At 46.3% G+C, this 17,049-nt stretch overlaps 1 protein-coding gene across 2 annotated transcripts in view; it reads right to left on the bottom strand.

Annotated features, from left to right (window-relative positions):
* Positions 1–13,029, bottom strand: part of CACNB4 (calcium voltage-gated channel auxiliary subunit beta 4) — a 320,764-nt gene extending 307,735 nt beyond the window's left edge. Inside the window, exons 1-2 of one of the 2 annotated variants that reach the window (XM_055143080.1) lie at positions 12,128–13,029; positions 11,428–11,511 (exon numbers count right to left, since the gene is read on the bottom strand). In XM_055143080.1, coding sequence (XP_054999055.1) covers positions 11,428–11,511; positions 12,128–12,187 — 144 coding nt within the window. In that variant the 5' untranslated portion in view covers positions 12,188–13,029. Of the gene's footprint in view, positions 1–11,427; positions 11,512–11,744; positions 11,874–12,127 lie in introns of those variants that run through there. The other variant, XM_004619372.3, reaches the window with a different exon arrangement.
* Positions 13,030–17,049: the final 4,020 nt, after the last annotated feature.

The raw sequence follows: 17,049 nt of genomic DNA, 5'->3' as shown, positions 1-17,049 counted from the left end.
AATATAAGTACTTACAATGCTCAGACTTTTTTTTCTCTCACTGAGTGCCAGAGCTTACTCCTGGCTCTGTGCTCAGAGGTCTCTCCTGGAAAGGCTCAGGGGATCGAATGTGGTGCCAGGGATCAAACTTGAGTTCAGGTGTGTGCAATCAACCACTGTACCATCTTTCAGCCCTAAAAGTCCTATTCTGAATATGGGAATTACTTACTCAGTTCTACGCATTCCTGAGAACATGGTCAGATGAAAATCAGAGCAAGATAAATTCAACAATAGGCATTACTATACATCTGCACTACCTCTTTTCGGTACTCAAAAAACAAAATGCACCCACAAAAAACAGATAAACATTTACACTCCTGTACTAATTTTCAGTAGATTAATACATTTTTATTTATAATATTTAGTGATTTTTTTGTTGTGGGTTTGGTGGCCACGTTAGTGGTGTTCAGAGGCTATGCCCAGTTCTGAACTCCATGCTTGGACATGGCTTCCAGATGGTTCTGAGGGGATGCTCTGAGACTGGGGATCTAACCCCAGTCTCTGCATGCACTCTGGAACTGGGAGGGGTTTCCCCAGAACCAAAAAGAAATCTCCAAACAAGTTTTCCTGAGGAGTTTAAAAGTAATCTAGCATTCACACACAGTAAACTCTGGAAAAGTTGAAGACAGCTGGAGAATCTGATGGCTGGGGAAATGCAAGATCTTTTAAAGTTGATGTTGAAAGGCATTTCCTCTCAAAACGAAGACTACTGCTACCATAATTAAACTCAACCCTAGAGAAAGATTCCTCAACTAACAGAAAAGGGCATACATTAGGGGGAAAATGACATAGTTTTTTGCCAACCAAATGTTTACAAAGAAATGCTCAGATGGGGATGGAGACACTAGTCAGCAGGCAAGGTGTTTGCCTTGCATGCTGCCGACCAGGATTTGATCCCAAGAACCCCATATGGTGCCCTGAGCTCTGCCAGGAGTGATGCCTGAGCACAGAGCCAGAAGTAAACCCTGAAAACTGCCAGGTGTGGCCCCCCAAATAAAATAAAATAAATAAATGCTCAGAAATACTCAGCTGTCATCTACATTTTGTAGTCCCTTTCGAATTAATGTTCTCCATACATAAGGTACAAATGCTGAATGCCTTCCTTTAAGATTTAAGTAATTCTCTCTGCTCTGGTATTAATATGCATCATTTAAAAAGCATATATTAAGGAAAAATAGGAAAGTTTACAATAGAGCATGTTTACTCCAGTGAAAATGAGATCGTCAAGGAATTTCAAAGCACTGTCTAAATCCAAGCCAACTGTTGAGGATACATCAGCCTTAGCTGTTTCTGAATGTAGGTTGCCATAGCACACAGCGTGTCATCATTGTTAGTTGAAAACAATAAAGCATTCCCTTAAAATTGAATCTATAATTTAGTCTTTTCATGAATTGGGGTTTCTATTTCTAGTCTTCCCGCAGCCCAGTTCTGGGAGTTAAATCCATGTGAAATTCCTGAGAGGTGTTTCTAATGACAAGCCCGTTAGAACATCTGCTTTAGAAACAGAACGACGTATGCAACCCCACAGTCTTCCAAGGTCACAAGCATCAGGGCAGGTACATTTGAAAGCAGGACAGTACAGACTGTAGATATCACAATGTGTGTCTCTGGGGGCTCACTGGAACCGAGTTCTTCTTGTGATTTATCAATCTGAAGTGTTCTAATCTGGAGTGTTATAATAGAGTGTGCAATCTGGGATAGTTATGGACATGTTTTGCCAAGTGCACAGAGGAAATATTAGCTACACCTTGGATTGAAACAAAGTGAATGTCATTCTGGTCCTGAGGCTCAACACTGGCCCCACCTGACTGCCCATCGCCAGAGTACGGCTCATAGCTGATGTTTCTACTCATAGTCTCAGCACACACACTTGCATACTCCAGGAAGGGGGAAGAAGCAGAAGGAAGGGTACCGCTCTAGGAACTGCTCCCTCCAAAATGCTGCTATGCCAAAGCAAAGGAAGCAGAGAGGCATAGAGCAGAATGGGACTGTGTCCTCTGTCATCCTCCCAACCCCTGATAGCCCATCCCTACCCCACATCTGTAGGAATTTCCTGAAGTCTGCAGAGTCTGAGTTGCAAGTGCTAATGAAGGCAAATGCTTCCTCTGAGTCTAAGCTACAGAAATGAGACCAGAGAAGAAAGATGCACTTGAACAATGCCAATCAGAGCCAAATAAAGATAATGTGGAATCAGAGGCAGTGGCTCCCACTGGGTGAGCAGAACCACGGCAGGGAAAGAATGATTTCTACAACTAGATACACCACAGGGGCTTGACCAAGCTACTAATCTTTACTCCACACTGGCTTGTTCTCTCAATGAAGGAGTGGTCTCTGCTCCAAGACCCCCCCAGGAAAGAGGCATTTGGGTAACACGTAGAGGAAATAAAGGGAGGTGGCCAAGGTCATTTTCAGCTCATGTCATCAATCCAACATCCCAGTACTCTCTAGAAAGATTAGTTATGATCCAGAAGTTAGCTTCATTGCAATAAAAGTTTTGTACCATAAACTGAAAGATAAACATCTTTATTCTAAAAAAAGTAAAATTCAGGGAACTTTTGTGATTAAGAACAAAGGCTGGTCCAGCCTTTCTGGAAAACAATATGGACAGTCCTTCAAAAACTAGAAATTGAGCTTCCATATGATCCTGCAATACCACTTCTGGGAATATATCCCAAGGATGCAAAAAAGCACAGTAGAAATGACATCTGTATATATATGTTCATTGCAGCACTGTTCACAATAGCCAAAATCTGGAAACAACCCGAGTGCCCGAGAACAGATGACTGGTTAAAGAAACTTTGGTGCATCTACACAATGGAATAGTATGCAGCTGTTAGGAGAGATGAAGCCATGAAATTTGCTTATAAATGGGTAGACATGGAGAGTATCATGCTAAGTGAAATGAGGCAGAAAGAGAGGGACAGACATAGAAGGACTGCACTCATTTGTGGAGTGTAGAATATAGAATAACATCATATGAGGCTGACACCCAAGGACAGTAGGGCCAAGAGGATTGCCCCGTAGCTGGAAGCCTGATTTATGAGCAGAGGGAAGAAGGCAGATGGAATAGAGAAGGGATCACTAAGAAAATGACGTCTGGAGGAATCAGTCGGGATGAGGAATGCATGCCGACAGTAGATAATGGACCAAACATGATGACCTCTCAGTGTCTGTGTTGCAAGCTATAATGCCCAAAAGTAGAGAAATAGTATGGGGAATATTGTCTGCCATGGAGGCAGGGGAAGGGTGGGAAAGAGGGGGTATACTGGGGATATTGGTGGTGGGGAATGTGCACTGGTGGAGGGATGGGTGTTTGATCATTATGAGATTGTAACCCAAACATGAAAGCTTGTAAATATCTCACGGTGATTGAATAAAATTAAAAATAATAATAATAATAATAATAAAATACTGCAGAGATAAGCCAGACGACCAATTAGCTGGAAAGGCTGCCCTGTTATCTGACATCTCACTCAGGAGACCACCAGTTCAGTTCTATCTAGTCCACCGCACAAGCAGGAGCAAAACAGTTTTCCACCAAGAGTAGAGTTCTTTACTGCTCCATCAGCTCTCAATATGGGAAGATACATTGCTTGAGAAAAGACTGTAAAAAGGAAATGAGTACAAATATGTCTTTAAAGTCCACTCTAATAGATGGCCAGAGAAATAGACAGGGGCTAGGTGCGAGTCTTCCATACATGGGATTTCAATTTTATCCCTGATAGGACATACACCCCAGGTGTCACCAGATATAGCCACAGAGGCCTCCTGATCACCACTCAATATAGCCTTGGTAGCCCCTGGACATAATGAGAGTGGCCTGGGCAACCTCATCCTCACAGGGCCCACACAACACTGCAGGGTCAAGCAGTACATTAGCCAAAACTTCACTGGCCAGAGGGACTGATTGGCCCAAAATGCCTGGGAGTGGCTCCAGATCCCTAAATCCCACTAGTGAGCACCCACCCCCCAAATGAACATGTATGTAAATCACTTCACTATAACAAGTGAGTTCTACAGATCAAGTAAAAACTCCCAACTGTGCCAGTGAACATGATGAATTATTGTCCTCCATTCAGCTCAAATATAATGGTTGAACTGGCCACTATTTCTAGGATGTGAGGGATAACTCAGTATGTCCTTTCCGGTGTCCACCTCCTGCTGTTTTCTATTTATTGTGATCATTCAGACACAAAGTATCTTACAGTAGAGAAAATACAGAGCTTGAATCGGAGTTCCCTGTCTTTTGGTTTTTGGGTTATACCCTGCAATGCTCAGGGGTTACTCCTGGCTCATGCACTCAGGAATTACTCCTGGTGGTGCTCAGGGGAGCATACGGGATGCTGGGAATCGAACCCGAGTAAGCTGCGTGGAAGGCAAATGCCCTACCCGCTGTGCTATCGTTCCAACCCCCAGTTATCTGTCTTTAGTCCTGCCACTACCTACTTGGGTCAACTTGGGTCTGATATTTTATTCATCTGGAACTGAGGGACTGAAGAACATTATACAATCTCTTCCTGTTCTAAATTTTTTAAAGTCTAAGTGTATGTATAAATTTTGCATCTGTACATGTGCTTCTAGGCTCACGGTTATTCTTAGAGCTATGCACAAAGCCTGTACCTTCTGCTGACGCACTCACAGTTCATGGGAGCAGCGTGTCTAGAACCAGAGCTCAAAGTTGGATCCAAAGAATCACTTGCCAAGTTCTTTCAAAGGAGTATCAACTCAGTCTCTAGAGTGGCTTTCTCATCTAAATATCTATCACTGAAATTTGCTTATAAATGGATGGACATGGAGAGTATCATGCTGAGAGAAATGAGTCAGAAGGAGAAGGACCACTATATAATGACTGCATTCATTTGTGGGATATATTTTTAAAAATAACATGAGACTATGGGGCTGGAGCGATAGCACAGCGGGTAGGGCTTTTGCCTTGCATGCGGCTGACCCGGGTTTGATTCCCAGCATCCCATATGGTCCCCACCGCCAGGGGTGATTCCTGAGTGCAGAGCCAGGAGTGACCCCTGTACATCGCCAGGTATGACCCAAAAAGCAAAAAATAATAATAATAATAATAATAACATGGGACTAATACCCAAGGCCAGGGAAAACAGGGGTTAGGGGGACGGATCAATGGTTGGAAGCTGCCACAAGTGGGTAAGGGGGCAGAGGGCAGTTAGGACAGAGAAGGGACCAATGTGATAAAAATAGTCAGAAATGATGATCACTCTGGACAAGAACTGAGTGTTGAAAGCTAGTAAAGGGATAAACACATATAATAACCTTTCAGTATCTGTATTGCAAACCATAATGCCCAAAGGGGGAGAGAGAGAGAGAGAGGGAGGGAGGGAGGGAGGGAGGGGGGAGGGAGGGAGGGAGGGAGGGAGGGAGGGAGGGGGGAGGGAGGGAGGGAGGGAGGGAAGAAAAGTGCCTGCCTGCCATAGAGGCAGGGGCTGGGGTGCGGAAAGGAAAGTTGGGAAATGGTGGTAAATGGTGGTGGGAAATGCACACTGGTGAAGGAGCGGGTGCTGGAACATGACCTGACTGAAGTCCAATCATAAGCAACTTTGTAACTGTGTATTTCACAGTGATTTGATTAAAAATAAAAGTATAACAAATACAAAAACACCTATATTATCTAGATTACCTATCAATATCTATGCTGCTATCTAAATAATTCAGTGCGGCCTCACTGAATTATTATAAAGATCATCTCATTCGCATACTTCAAAGCACACTAGGCTCCTTGCTCGAGGGTGGATGCTCCCAAGGCTGGCTGCACAACATCCTCTAGTCTACATGCTCTTTCAGAAGGTGATGGTCACACTCCATCCAAAGGTACCACCTCTTTTCGCTCCCTCTCAAACTGGGCTGGCACTTTGATCTGTCCAGATCTAAAGACAGTCACGGAGCTGATCTTCTGTAGCTTTGGAGCCTGGGTCTGATCAAGTCTGCAGCTTAAGCCTTTCCATCTTGAGATGCTCCTTCTTGGAATCCCGCCACCATGTTGTAATGAAGCTCAAGCAACAGTGCTGAGGAGCCCAGGTGGAGGAGCACAGCCCCCTGCCAAAAACCCTAGCCGAGTTCTCAGCCAGCGATCAGCACCAACTGCCAACCCCACATGGGAGGCTATTTTTAGATCTTCCAGCCATCCCAGTGCCCACACAACATCTCACAGAATTTTTTTTATGTTGTTGCCTTAAGCCACTAAATTTTGAGAAGTTTGTTAGAGGCAATTTCTCCCCCATTTAAAAGAAGTTTAGACTGGGGTAAAATACGATGCCTGGAATCTCTCAATAAGTACTTTCTTCATTCAAATGAATATTTATTGAGCACCTACTAAGCTAGATGCCAGAATGCATTGGCAATACAGACTCAACCCTATCCTAGTGGAATGAATGAATGTCAATAAAGAGTCAGGGAACAAGAGAAAACTCTAATTACCTGTCAAATTATGATCATGATTGAATTCCAAGAACTGGAACAAGACACTCTGTGAGTTCTGGAGTGAGGAATGTTCAGGGAAATTAGAAAAGGAAGTAAGGATGACATCTGGGTTTCAGGGAAAATTACAAGTAAATCAGGCTGGAGAAGAGCAAAAACTCTTCACTCAGAGGATTCAGAATGTGCAAAGGGCCAAAGCAGGAAAAGAGGATGATATGTGTGTTCAAGTTTTCTGTCCTGAGCTAAAGGAGTCACCTCGAGATTGTGGCTCGGGGTGAGGCTGGAAAGGAAAGGGACATCAAAAGGTCAAGTGTACCAGACTGGATGAGATGTAATGCAGAAGGCAACCAATCTCAATTAACAAAATATAAACACAGACAGAAGGCTTTACCTATAACAACATCTTAGTAATCTCTTATACAAGGGCTTAATGGCTAGAGGGTGAGATAAAACAATCTTCACTAACTTTCTTCTAATGAAACATTTTTTGATCATTCTTTTAACAAATTATTTATAAGAAGCCATATAAAATAAATTATTGAGGGCATCCTCTTGGGGCAGGTTTAAGGGGTGGTTGGGAAAATTGGAAATGATGGTGGTGGGAAGGTGTGTAATGGTGGTGGGACTGGTGTTGGAATACTGAATCTATTAAAAATCATCTTGAACAATTTTGTAAACCAAAGTGTATATATAAATTTTAGGGGGGAAATAAATTGTTTTTAAAGGCTGTGTATGCTTCACATGTGGCAGTCTTGGCGTGATCCACGTGGTTTCTCAAACACCACCGGAAATGCCCCCTCTTGTGTGACTTTTCTGTCCTATCAGGGTAGACGTAGCAGGGGTAATTCAACAAACTAATCCCACTCTGATCAGATTTTCTCTTGGAACTTTGGGGAGGGGAGGGGACAGGCAGGGAAACTGGAAGTATCTGTGTAAGTGACATGGAATATTTCACCACGGGATCTATGTGTGCATTGACACCCTGAACCATTTCACACATTGCAACACAGGCAGGTTAATGCACACACCTTTCTTCCTTGCTACATTCCACTTTCTTGTTCATCCACATCTATGTCCCCATAGCTACATTATAAAATCACTTGGATACGTGGGAGCTGTTTCAATCACCTCTTCCTTCCTTCTTCACAATACCTAGCACAGTGCTGGGCACACACACACCCAACATTTAATAAAGTGCTCTTGCAAGAATTTAAATCATGTCTAAATAATCCATTCATCTGTAATTGATCAAAAGTGATTTCCCTGGAGAAAACTCTATAGCCTCACTTGAAAAACCATTGCCACAAAAGCAAATCTTGCTGCCAAACATTGCTCCTTTCTAACTTAAGTTCTCGAGTTTCTTCCTCAATGAACACCACAAGCAGTCAGTCACATTTCCAAAGAATCTCTCTGTGTATACATTACTGATAGCTTTCTCTCACCTAGCTTTCTCTCGTCAGTGGCAAGAGTTCAGCTTCTCACGTTTCTTCAGAGCTCACTGAGTGGCTCTCAGGACCATTCCCAGCCTCCATGTATCTTACATTGTGGAGGCCAGCAATGTAGTCGAATAAGAAACAAGGTCAAAGATGCCAGAGGAACTCGGCCAGCAGTCCTGGGGGAGTGGCAACCTGTTTCCTGAGGTGCTTGTTTTCAACTCGACTCAAAAGCCTCCATGTGCATGTGAACATACATGGGCACACGCACAAGTGCATACACAGACACTGAAACCTTTGACAAGATCAAAAGACTAAGACTGTTCTATGAGATGAACTGCCAACAGTTCTCTGCCCTCTACCACTAGTCCCACCTTAGCCATCCGATTCTACCCCATTATTATAACTATTTTCTTAGTGAAGCTTCCTGCCATGCATCTTTATGATATAACAGGGAAATATGCACTGTAGCACTGTCATAGCACTGTCATCTGGTTGTTCAGCAATTTGCTCAAGTGGGCACCAGTAATGTCTCCATTGTGAGATTTGTTGTTACTGTTTTTGGCATATCGAATACGCCATGGGTAGCTTGCCAGGGTTTGCTGTGCAGGCGGGATACTCTCAGTAGCTTGCCAGTCTCTCAGAGAGGGATGGAGGAAGAAAATCTGCAAGGCAAATGCCCTACCCACTGCGCTATCTCTCCAGTCCAACAGGAAAATACATAGCACTTTTTTTAATTGGCAGTCTACACTAAAATTCCATCAGGCCACTGTAGCAAGAAATCAAGAACAAGTCAGAGTACACATAATAAAGTTCTATTAACAAAACAAAGCATCTATTAACATGGTTACTGTTCTTTTTCTTTTTGGGTCACACCTGGTGATGCACAGGGGTTTCTCCTGGCTTTTGCGCTCAGGAATTACTCCTGGAGGTGCTCGAGGGACAATATGGGAAGCTGGGAATCGAACCTGGGTCGGTTACATATAAGGCAAACACCCTGCCTGCTGTACTATCGCTCCAGCCGCAGTTACTGTTCTTTTGGTTTATTGGTTAGGTTGGGTTTTGCTTTGGTTGTGCTCAGGGGCTACTACCACTCTGTGATTGGGGGTGACAATTCCTGACAAAGCTCAAGGTGCCTTATGACGTGAGACTAGAACCTTCCCTATGCAAAGCATGTGCTCTAGTAGCCCTGCTACTGTGCCTCTTTAAGAAAAGAAAGAAAGGAGAAAAGAAAGGAAGAAAGAAAGGAAGAAGGAAAGAAGGAAAGGAAGGAAAGAAGAAAGAAAGAAAGAAAGAAAGAAAGAAAGAAAGAAAGAAAGAAAGAAAGAAAGAAAGAAAGAGTAAGAAAGAGAAAGAAAGAGAGAAAGAGAGAAAGAAAGAAAGAAAGAAAGAAAGAAAGAAAGAAAGAAAGAAAGAAAGAAAGAAAGAAAGAAAGAAAGAAAGAAAGAAAGAAAGAAAGAGAGAAAGAAGAAATTGGTATCTGGATGGAAACTGTTCAATTCTACGTCAAAAGATTCTAAATTTAATAATTCACAATCATTTTTATCTCCTGTCAAAATACAAAAAATTACTGTTTTTTATTGTAGCCACCCTAGAAATTTGAATATAAATTAGATCAGTCTACAAATTATAAAAATCTACTTATAAAAGAGATCATGAGATCAAGTACACCAAAAATTATGTATTATCTTTATGCAGAAAAGTTAAAAGTTTTGTATAAAATACAGTTATACTAACTTTTGAATTTGATTAAACCAGAATTAAGCTAACAAATCCTAGTTTCAGAAAAATGTATGAAATATATTGTTTTTAAAACTTTGCACTGGTTTAAATACTGCCAAAATTACACAGCAGGCAATACAGTTTACATTTTTAAGCCAACACATAGTAGGGCACTTAAGAATTTATACATGCATTTTCTCTCTTTGTCATTTATTGGCATGAATTGAGGAAAGAATTAAAATATTAGAAAAAGTATTGGTTGTTTTCTCTGTGCTTAGAAAAAGCAAGCATTAATAAAGTATTGGTAATGTTAAACCAACACCGAAGTTTTAGTCAAACAACTTAGGGGATACACTACTGTATAATTAGTATTTCTAAAGATTTGCAATAATAAAGCATTTCCCAAAATAGGCACTTAAAAAATCAACAGGATCTCAAACAGTTGCATAACTCAAAAAAAAAGTAAGATGAAGAATGTCTTTTCTTATCAAATAGGCAAATCTAAGCACTACACAGGGGGATAAAATGAGTTTCTAGAATGAATCTAAAATATATTTTCCTAATACTAAATATGTTTAGTGCACACTGAATGAGAGCAGTGGTAACTTCTGTTCTGCAGAAAATTGAATTTTCCATAATAAATATTATCTAAGTGCACATTAGGGACCCTTTAAGAGAGGTCTGGGTCCAATTTTAAGTCTAATGCCCATTCATCCTTAATAATCTGTTCAAATTGATAATCACCACTAAAGAAACACGTGGCAGTTGCCATCCTAGGGTAAGAAACACATGATACAATGCTCCAGAGTGACCTAGAGAAAGAGAACTTCCCAAGGTCAGTCCAGTGGCACCACGCAGAGCCTGGGATCCCAGCGTCTTATTGGTGCGGTGACCAAAACCTCCCAGGTCGTTCGGGATGCACGCACCTGGACAGTTTTTGCTTCAAGAGAGATCAAGGTGACTCTCTTTTGCAAGATCTCACTAGTGCCCAGAGGCACAGCTGGGGTAATGTCATTTACAGCACACGGACATTGCGAAAACTAAGGACCAATTCCCTATACTAAGGTGAAAGGCGCCCAGGCGGTCCATGTGAAGGCGATCTCGGCGTGCACCACGGCGCACTGGATCCATGCAGAAGTGGAGAAGTACTGAGAAAACGGACACTCAGTGAAGTCCCTCTCGGAGCCCAGCGGCTGAAAGCCAGCCTTGGCTTACTTCGTTGAAAGCAGACCCGGCCGTCTTTCCTAATTAGGTGAAGCAAAGAGAAGCGGTCCCAGGAGACCAAACTTTCTGCTCAACGTTCTCTCTTTACGCCCGAGCTGGAGATCTCTCCCCAGACCTAGACCAAGATTATTCAAACTAGGGCAAAACAGACGAAGCGTCCTCGCTCCCCGCCGCGGCCAAGCCGCGCCAGCCCCAGAAAGGTAATTACATGTCAAGTTCCACGACTTAAACGCGTTGGCACACACACGAAGGTGCAACCAGAAAGCCACCCCAGCTCTTGGCATCCAACGCCCGCCACCTACACCAGGGACCCACCGAGTTGTGGCCACTCGCGCAAAACTTCCCAAGGGCGGTACGGAGACGCCCAGTCCGAAGACTTGGAGAGCGCCGGGGCAGAGGAAGAAGGATGGGGAGGATGGGGAGCTCCCCGCGGGGGATGGAGGGGAGCGCCCCGGGCCGAGGCAAGGTGCTCAAGGACCAGCCCCGCCGGCCGTTCCCGCACGTGGGGGCTGCACGCTGCTCCCCGACTCCCCCGAATCTGCTGCCCGCCGCCGCCCCCTCCTACCTGTCTGAGGATGAAGCTGGTCGAAGTGGTGCTGCCATCGGATCTTTTCAACCTGCTCCTCCGGGTGGTGGTACCTCGGGCCACCTGCACGCGACACACGGGGCCAAGAGAAGCGGGTGAGGCCGGCGGCGCAGGGCGAGTACCCCAGCCGGAGTCCGTCTCCGGCCCCGCTCCCGGCCCCCCTCCCTGCCCCGAGCCCGCACCCACCAGCTCCTCCACGGTTCCCAGCGACAGCGCTCACCCACCCCACCCACCCCGCTGTGCACGCCTCGACGGCCGCAAGGGCGCTGCGGGAAGCGCAGCCCGCGGGCACCCACCACATCCATTAACAAAGACTCTCCGGGCGCGGGGTCCGAGTCCCCGTCATGGGCTGGGGGAGGCTGCGAGCTCCGGAGCTGGAGCGCGGCGAGCGGACGAGGAGTGGAGGAGGAGGAGGAGGAGGAGGAGGAGGAGGAGGAGGAGGAGGAGGAGGAGGAGGAGGAGGAGGAGGAGGAGGAAGAGGTGTAGGAGGAGGAGGAGGAGAAGGAGGTGGAGGAGAGGAGGAGGAGGGGGGAGAAGAGGAGGAGGAGGAGGAGAAAAAGAAAGAGGAGGAGCGCGAGGAAAACGGGACGCGGGGGGAGGGGGAGCGGGCCGGTCGGCTCGCGGGACTTGGGGGCCGGGCCCCGCGCCACCGGGCGCTCGGGGGCGGCGGGGGCGGTACCTGTGCCGGGGGCGAGCGCTGCCCGTCTGTCGTCCCGTTCTTGGCGTAGGAGGAGGACATGGTTCAGCGCCACATGGCCCGCGCGGTCGCGGGCCGGAGGATGGAGGAGGAGAATCAGGAGGAGGAGGACGAGGACGAGGAGGAGGAGGACGAGGAGGAGGACGAGGAGCGGACGGCGGCGGGGCCCGCGCTCTACTGAGCGCAAACCCCTTCCCGGGAGCGAGGCGCGGGCCCCGGCGGGAGCGGCTGCGAGAGGCGCGCTCGCACCCAGCGCTCGCGCCTGCCGCCCGAGCCTGCCCGAGGCTGCAGGGAGGGGGCCAGGCTGCGGTGGGGGCGGGAGGATTAAAATAGTCTGCACAGTTTCAGATGAGACAAAGGTGGCACGGTTCATGAATCAGGACTTGCGGAGGGACTCGGGTGCAGTGTGGCAGGGAGTGGGAAGAGCGTGCGTGTGTGTGTGTGTGTGTGTGTGTGTGTGTGTGTGTGTGTGTGTGTGTGTGTGTGTGTGCGCGCGCGCGCGCGCCCGTGCGCACGCGCTGCACCGCAGGTTAAGGGGGCTAGGACCCACCTTCCCTTCTGAGACTTCACTTGTCCGCTCACTGTGCTAAGGACCAGATCTGGGGGCTTCGCTTTCTGTGGAAATCGCATGTGTTGTTTGGTGTTACATTTTGTTTGTCAACTCGAGCCTCACAACCGCGAGACTTGTGCAGCGCCGCAGCCTCTGGAGCCCCTGGCAGCCCCGCGGGAGCCCGCCGTGTGTCCTAAGGAGTTTTGAAGGTCACGTTAGACCTGCCGAAAGGCGAGAGTTGGCCACGTGCCTCCCTTGTTTCCGCGGGCGGATCACAGTTTTCAAAGGAGCAAACTCATCCTTGATACCACACACACACACACACACACACACACACACACACACACACACACACACACACACACTTTGCCTGGTTGCCACCTTGGTTTCCTCCTGTATATAATATATAATATATACATGTATTATATTTGAGATGATTATCTCAAATATAATACATGTATGATTTATTTGAGATCAAGTTAACAGGAAGAATCATGAATTCTGTGGAGGAATAAGAAGAGAATAATGCAAATTCAGAAATAAATTCCACCGAACTATAGCTACTTCATGAGAAATCCATCGTTTAAATGTGTGTAGAATCTTAAATGGCTGAATCCGGTCCTGTCACCTTGCATTCCAGCAGTTTTCGTGTGATGGCAACTGCCATGTTTAACGATTGATGCTTCTTATTGAAACCTGATTATATCGTTCCTTCCATCCCTCCCTCCTTTCCATGCATTTGACCTTCATTTTATGAAGACTTTCATAGCTTTCTAAGTTTCATAACTACTGGCCTTACCTTCAGGCTTTCTAACACACACACACACACACACACACACACACACAAACACATATTTCCTTTTGTGTGTAGCATAGAACAGCAAAGTCATTTTCTCAAAACCTCTTTGCCCCAGTCACTCCTTCCTCTAAATGGCTATTACTGCTCTGGGCTGTCCAGAGTAGGGTCCTGCCAATGTGCAGGATCCAGCTATCAGCTTGCGCTCCTCCCGATGCTCTTCCGGCCACACCTGCTTCCTCCAATTTGATTTCTCTGCAGACCTTCCTGCAAGCAGACACTTGATCTATTGCTCAAACATACCAAATTCCAGGCTGCAGTCGTGCCTCAGTCTTGGAATGTAACTTCTCCACAACACACACACACACACACACACACACACACACACACACACACACTGTGAACCCCTGCCCACCCCCCAGGCTGGCCTGGCTGGCTCTTCCTCCACAGAAATCCTCTCTGACCGCCCCAGTCCTGGGTAGCTTCAGTGCTGCTGAGGACCTGGAGCAGCTATTCTTGGGGCACTCAAGCAAGGGCTGCCTTGGTTTATTCATTTTCTCTTTGTGAGGACCTCCAAATCTCCCCAAGAGCTTTTCGGCATCTATTCTTATATCTCACATATAGAAGAGAGCCCATAAAGTTTATGGGTGCTGGAGCGTGTGCAGAACTCCCTGCTTTAGTTACCGTCAACTCCAGCCATTTTTAGATCGTAGCCACTTTCCTAGTTGATACTTAATCAATATGTACAAAACGAATGATGATGTGGGCAGCGGAACTTGAGTTTCCTGCTTCCCCTCTGCCAACAGTCACACGGACTTGGAGTTACCAAAAACGAAATGGCAGCATCATGATCCTGTCGCGCTGTGTACCCACCCAGCCCACAGCAAAACAGGTGAAATTTATTTTTAAAAGCACAAAACACGTTTCTGGAAGTACACCAAAGGGTACAAGGAAGAAACATGTCTTCAAAAAAATGACTTCAACTCCAAAGTGAAAATGGATGGCACTTGGATGCAGAGGCCCCTCTGTCTCTCTGTCTCTGCATCTCTGTGCATCTCTGTGTATCTCTCTGTCTCTGTGTCTCTCTGTATCTCTCTCTGTCTCTGTGTGTCTCCCTGTTGGTCTCTGTGTTCCTGTGTGTCTCTCTGTCTCTGTATATGTCTCTCTCTGCCTGTCTCTCTATCTCTGTGTGTCTCTCTGTCTGTCTCTGTCTCTCTGTCTCTGGGTCTCTCTTTGTCTCTGTTTCTGTCTCTCTGTCTCTCTCTCTCTCCCTCCCTCCCCCCACCCCCTGCCACAACTTTCTTCAGCCCAATTCAGCCACAAACACAGATCTCCTGGAGTGACCAGATATCAGCATTAACCCACTAATCTTCCTGTCCCTCCATGCTTACTGCTGGCTTCTCTTCAAAGAGTAGTGAGTTCAGGTATGAAGCATGTGGCCATTGTGTGACACCTGTGTTCAATTCCTGGCACTGCATGCTCCCAAACACGGCAACACAGTTAGCATGGTCCTGAAGACCTCAAGCACAGCTGGGTGATACCTCTATAAAAATATGATGAGGCCTAGGGGCGTGGTCAGGACTAGCACACCTGCCTGGCACATGTGAGGCTCTGGCTTCTCTGCCCAGCACCACATGGTCTCCTCCAGCACCACGACTGAACCCTCCTTCCCCAGCAAGACCCAAATGCAAAGAAAAAATAAGAAAAATAAAAAATACTGCAGAGGGCGGGGGGAGCTTCCTTCTTTAGTCCTGACCCACCCCCACTCATGAGACCCTGGGCACAGTGCTGCTGGCTGCTTTTGGAAGGCTCTGGAAGGCCTGGTATTGTGCCCCATCTACCCAGTCTTCAGCTTTTGAAGCTGGAGTGGCATTCAGTGATTCAAATTATTATTCTGGCTCCCAGGCCTGGAGACAAGGCAGTACTTTACCTTATGCAAAGATTCCTTTGCATAAGGTAAAGTACTTTGCATAAGGCAAAGAATTCAAATGAACAAAAGACCTCAATGGAAGAGTGGAAAGCATTCAATTCCAAAGAAACCCAAGAAAACAAAACTTTTTTTGTAACTGAAAGAGCACTATTGGGACCTAGAGATGACACAATGTCAAGGCACTTGTCTTGCACGTGGTTGGCCCCTGGTCACTGTCTATGGTCCCCTGAGCACCACCAGGAGTGATCCCTGAACACAAGTCAGGAATAAGCCCTGTGGGGCAGGAGTGATAGTACAGTGGGTAGGGCATTTTCTTTGCATGCAGCTGAACTGGGTTTGATCCCAAGCATTGCCTATAGTTCCTGAACTCCACTGGGAGTGATCCCTGAGCACAGAGCCAGGAGCAATTCCTGAGCACAGCCAGATGTGGCCCCTAGACTAAAAATAAACCCTGAGAAATACCAGGTCTTGTCCAAAGGGGAAAGAAAGCAAGACAGCAAGCAAGAAAGAAAGAGAGAAAGAGAGAGAGGGAGGGAGGGAGAGAGGAAGGAAGGAAGGAAGGAAGGAAGGAAGGAAGGAAGGAAGGAAGGAAGGAAGGAAGGAAGGAAGGAAGGAAGGAAGGAAGGAAGGAAGGAAGGAAGGAAGGGAGGGAGGGAGGAAGGGAGGGAAGAACAAAAGAGCAAAGGTTACCATCACTATGGGAGAATATATATTTGTAAAATATGTAACTGATAAGGGATTCATAGCAACTATATAAATATACAGTATATATGACATTTATATGTAATATATATAATATGTGTGTATGTATATCTTACAACTCAGTGACAAAATGAATGGGACAGAAGAGAAGCACTTTCATGGAGAAAGATTCCAAATTATTTGTATAAACCTCCTTCCCTTGAACAGTGAAAACACAGGTCCCTCTCCTGCCCCGAGAGCGGCTGCCATCATGGCTTCATTTCAAACATTGACCAGGGCAGTGGGGAAACTCGACAAACATCCACCTCAGCACAAAGCAAGACTGGGATCAATATCCAGAGTCAAGTTTATAGATCCTGAGAAGGGCACTTTCCCACCAAGGCTCTCTTCCCGAAAGCTTCTTTGTATCATCAGGACCACGTCACACAGATCCCAGTGAAAGTCCGTCTGGAAGATGTGACAGCTACTCAGAGCAGTCAAGGTCATCAAAAGCAAAGAAAGGTTGAGAAACTGCGCAAAGGAGCCTAAGCGGCCAGAACGAAGAAGGGGCATCCTGGAGGGCTTCTTGGAGGTGGAGGGGGGCAGATCAAAGTCAGTTTGTGCAGTACCTCCTATGGCTGAAGTCCTGTCTGAGGAGCAAAGACCAAAGCCATCCTGCAGGGGTAAGGCGCTGGGCTTGCGTCTCTCAGGCCCGTCTGAATTCCCAGCACACCAGGGATCACTCCTGAGCACAGATCCAGGAACGGCCCCTGAGCCCTGGGCACTGCCAGGTGTGGTACCAAAAAACAGCAAAAAAACCTCAAGAGCTCAGAATCATGAGATGGAGATATATTTTATATTAAAAATTGAATCATGGGGGCTGAGAAATATTAGCAGTGGGTAGGGCGCTTGCTTTACACACAGCCAATCCTGGTTCCATCCCCAGC

Source organism: Sorex araneus, chromosome 1 (genome assembly GCF_027595985.1).
Source record: "Sorex araneus isolate mSorAra2 chromosome 1, mSorAra2.pri, whole genome shotgun sequence".
Lineage (NCBI taxonomy): Eukaryota > Metazoa > Chordata > Mammalia > Eulipotyphla > Soricidae > Sorex > Sorex araneus.
This window is presented reverse-complemented; position numbering and strand designations above follow the sequence as displayed.